Here is a 4,924-nt window from a genome sequence, read left to right as displayed (position 1 = left end):
TGCCAAATATCAAACAAATAAAATATAATACATTTAGAATAAATTCATGGATATGGGTTTGATACCCATGGAAATGAAGATTCCACAGTGCTAGAGAAAATAAATACAAAATATGAATACATGTACTGCTTATGGGCATTAGAAATTTGGTTTTAAAATATTGCCCTTTGAGGCCCGACATGACAATTTTAATTATTTTAGACTATAATTTGTAGGAAGGGTGAGGCATGCGGCCATATAGCAGCATTGCTGTTTGCATTGGATGACTTTGTTGCTAAGGGACTGAAAGATCTACCAGAGGACAGGTCTTCTACAGAAAAACTGTGCCAATGGAACAAACCAGCAAAGAGAAAGACAGAGCCTAAAACTATACACAATATCAGGATAGTCAAGTATGGTCATTATTAATGAGTAATTCACATTCATTATTACTTGTCGAGTAGTATGTACTTTTATGATTAAGGAGTAAAGATCACTAGACAATGAACATGTTAAAGGGTTCTACTATTTTTAAGGAATAAATTAAGGAAAGATGATACTTGTTTGGAAACATCCACAGTTCAGATACAGCAAAACTCATCTAGTTCGAACTCGGATAAAGTGAACTCACGGATATAGCAAAAACTTTTCCTGGGTCCCCGGCAAAATTTTTAACAAATCATTGTAAAATTTTATGGTTATAGCGAAGTCTGATATAACGAATTTACAGATATAGCGAACTTATTTTGAATCCCGTTGAGATTAAATATAATGAAATTTACATGTTTTATAATGAAATTTCAAAGATTATTAAAAAATTAATAAATTGAACTTACTTTATTTCCTTTTAGCATTTGTCTATATATTTCTATTCATAAGAAAACCTTAGTTATTGAAGATATATTTTGTAATACTTGCTTCACTAACATAGTAGGTAATAATACTTGAAGGAAAACATGCATACTGCAAATTCGCTATACTGGTTATACGAATTTGTGATACGGATATAATGAATTTCAGATATAGCAAATTGAATTCACAGGTCCCCAGAACTTTGCTATAACCGGGTTTTACTGTATTTAAGTTTGTTCAAATTATGACCCCTGGAGTAAGGTGGGACTGGCACAATGAGCACACATGTAAATAACCATAAAAACTAAAGCAAGTTTAAGTACAAAAAATATAGCAGTATTGATCTCTTTGTTTCATTGAAAATATTGATTGAAAAGCACACACTGCTAGTAAAGAAATACTTCATAATTCATTATTATTGTAGGCAGGAGCCAGGAAAAGTGGTGAAAGGGAGGGAGACCTTGGCATCCTTGGAGTTTGATCCTCGCCCACCTGTAGATCAACTTCAAGAAGAGGAATCCAAATCTCGTTTGACTGAAGCTTTGGAAGGTGCCAATCCAACGTGTGGTTTCATTAAGTATAACAAGCCAGTTCCTGATGTTCCCAACGTTACTGAGTCTTCTCTACTCACCAAAGAAATAGTGTCTACTGTTAAACATTTTACAGATTTTGAGTTGCCTCCAAGTATATTAGACTTAAAAAATGCTTGCATGTACTTTAAAGACTCTTTACATTTGGATGGTAATGAAGTAGTTGAATTGGAATCAAGAACAAGGGGTCAGTCAAGCTCGCAAGAATGGCACAGTGCTAGAAAATACAGACTCACTGCATCTGACTTTCACAAAGTGTTTGTACGCAGAAGTACAACAGATCCATCAAAACTTCTAAGATATTTTTTATATAACAAAATGAAACCGACAAATGCAATGCTGTTCGGACTACAGCAAGAAAAAAAAGCTATTGAGAAATTTAAATCTAAGTTGGTAGAACAGGGTATACATGTACATGACGTTATTGTTGAACAAAAAGGCCTGGTTGTTGATTCACACTGTACATTTTTAGGGGCTTCTGTTGATGGCATTGCTTTGATAAATGGCGAACAATTCGTTTTAGAACTGAAAAATCCTGCTTCAACATGGGACATGGACATACCATCAGCAGCAAAGAAGTTGCCCTGCTTGAAAATGAATGAAAATAATGAGGTCTGTCTCAATGTAAAACATTCTTATTATACTCAGATTCAGGGACAAATGGGAATCTTAAATATTTCAAAATGTTACTTTGTTTTGTGCACTAAGAATGACATTCATATAGAGATGGTTACATTTGACAAACATTTTTGGGAGAGGGTTTTACATAAACTTACACAGTTTTATGATTATTTCATGTTACCAGAAATTGTTTACCCCTCTGTGAAATTTGGTCTGCCAGCTTTTGATATATCAAAATTTTGAATCAAGGTGTTGTACATATATGGTGTCATGACTCCTTCTCCATTCAAATCCCTTCATGGTACTTATGCGAGAGAAAAGAGAAGTGAACTTTCAAATAACAATGTGTGTAGTGCATGACATTGTCAACTTAATTTCTACATCTAGGATCATTATTTGTGTTACAATGCATAAGTGATTACATCATGCTTTGATATACAGTATATTATTAAGAATACCATGTTTACTTTTTTCCATATTAAAATGAAGAGGTGTTCCATATGTTAGTGATTTTTTTCAAATCTTGTTAGAAGTTAAATGAGATATTGATGAAAACGCAATGAATTCTCGTATTATCCAAAGTTGATTCCCTCTTTTAAATTATGTAACATTTAGTACATATTTGTCAATCCATTGAACATTATGTATTAACTTTATGTTACACATTAACATTTGTACTATAGTAATTAGATTAAATGAATAATTATTTGACCTTTATGAACTTGTGTGTCATAATAATAAGACAAGGTCAAAATAAAATATTGAAAGCCAAATTTAATTATGTCAGTTTATATTACAGTTATACTGGTAATTAATTTCTTAGAGGTCATTTTAGGTAAGGCCTAGAAAAAAAATATGTTTGTTTCCGCTTTCCCGACCGACCCTAATTTATAGTGCCGACCCTTAAAATTTTTCTAATGCTTTTGTCCCATGTAGTGCAAGATTTCACCCAGGGAATTATAGTCTCTAACTTCGTAAGCTTTTCAAGACAGAAAGAAGTTTGAGTCACCTTTCTATTATAAGTTTAAGTCACAGAAATGCTTGAAAACACTATTTCTTTTGTCATTAATGTTACTTCTATACACGTTTTGATTAAAGAAGTTAAAAAAAAAATTTCAAAAAAAAAAAAAAAAAATTGCCTACCGATCTACCCTATAATTTTTTTTTCAGCCTGAAAGTGGAAACAAACATATTTTTTTCTAGGCCTAACCTTAGCTTGAAGAAGTTTTTCTGATTGAAAATTGGCTTCTGTCTGTTATCTTCTACTATTTACATTTACATACTCTGAAGAATTGTGACCCCTGACTCTGAAAGGATAAGACATTACTGTGTAGAAACTGAAAAGAATTATTATATAAAATCAAGACAACTGGTGGTATGTTGGGGTCACAATAGGAGATCAAAGTTTTACTATATGCATAGGATATACTAAGTATAGGGCCACCAATAAAGAAAATGTTTGTTTGATGTACTCCAACCAACCCATTGAAATTGCCCCTACCCATTAATTTTTTTTCAGCACTTTGATTTTTTTTTTAGTTTCTATAGTATACCATAATTTTTCTAGGATGTATTTTGATTTAAAGTTGTATAGCAATAAATAATCAATTTGTATACTAAGCTATCCGTGTAATGCAAACATCAATAAATTTCTGAGTCTGACTTTTATGACAGTAATCATTTTGTCCAATACTGTAAAGCAAAAAAAAAAAAAACCTATACCAAAAAAATGTGGGTGGTAGTACAAAAATATTTTTACTGATGGTCTAGGTGGGAAAACTGCAGACCTTTACTGACTTGGATGGAAATATGGCTATTTGTTTCTTACAATTATCAGCTAGTGGCATAACTTTCCCACTATACATACAGTAAACCATGATTACAGCGAATACCCTTATAATAAATTGATGCTCATACCAAAGTGATTTTCAGTCCCCATATAGAAATAATACTGTAAACTTATTGTATATAATGAATTACACTTACAACAAAGCAAAATTGTCCCTGGCATTCGTTAGAAGCATGTTTTACTGTAATTTCAGTCAGCCAATTGAATTGAATGCTTTTGCTAATCACTCATAAATTTTGTATTAATTTAATTTACAGTTATGCAATCTGAGAATTAAATGCACAAAAATTCTCTGCATTTTAAAGATTTTAATGTAGCAAAAAACATTTTTCTTGTAATATCAAAGCAAAACACGCATTACAATAAAGTGAAGTATTATAAAGCATGATAGCTAGGAAAAAAATTGATTTCCTTGAATAGACCATTACAGGTAATAATATGCATATGTCCGGTTTACATTGTACAGAGTAACTGCATGTACATTATTTCATCAACTGTCAAGAGTGCAGAACAAATGATATTACCTAAAATCTCAAAAACTATACTTCATTTATTTTATGATAGGAGTCTGAAAATTGATTAACAATGCACAAGTTTTAAAGATATCATCAGCAACAATATGCAAACTTAGAGGCATAGTTCTGTCTAAAATGTGAAAAGTTTTTATTCTCTGAATCGCTCTTTCGATGTGGATTCTAACCTCAGCAATTCGGCGTGTAGTTTCTACCTGTTCACTGGACAACTGAAAATTTCCATTGCGAAATGGGGGAATGTTTAAACTAGCACCTCTTTTATTTAGCTCCGCATCAATTTCAAAGCCTCGATCGGCCATGACATTGTCACCCAGTTCTATGAGGTCAAGTATGCCAGAGTTTTGAACAATGAATTTATCTGATGCAGCTCCTCCATACAAAGTTGACACATAGGACACAGTTCCATCAGGAGTTATTCCAACCAGCGCCTTGTACGTGTTTCGATGTTTATAAGAACTCCATGTTTCTCGCTGAGCTTTTAAAGCTGAAGGTTTTTGGAT

General features: G+C 32.4%; 1 protein-coding gene across 1 annotated transcript; it reads left to right on the top strand.

The window, feature by feature from the left end:
* Positions 1-215: 215 nt before the first annotated feature.
* LOC134241447 (uncharacterized) lies at positions 216-2,681 on the top strand (the record flags this gene model as incomplete). Its single annotated transcript, XM_062723491.1, has 2 exons — positions 216-392; positions 1,256-2,681. Coding segments are annotated over 2 exons (1,207 nt in total), but the record flags the coding sequence as incomplete, so codon positions are not given.
* Positions 2,682-4,924: the final 2,243 nt, after the last annotated feature.

Source organism: Saccostrea cucullata, unplaced genomic scaffold, assembly GCF_032062105.1.
Source record: "Saccostrea cucullata isolate Sc308-1 unplaced genomic scaffold, CSIRO_AGI_Scuc_v1 ctg21995, whole genome shotgun sequence".
NCBI lineage: Eukaryota > Metazoa > Mollusca > Bivalvia > Ostreida > Ostreidae > Saccostrea > Saccostrea cuccullata.
Note: the sequence above shows the minus strand (reverse complement) of the source record. Positions and strands in the feature narration are given on the sequence as shown.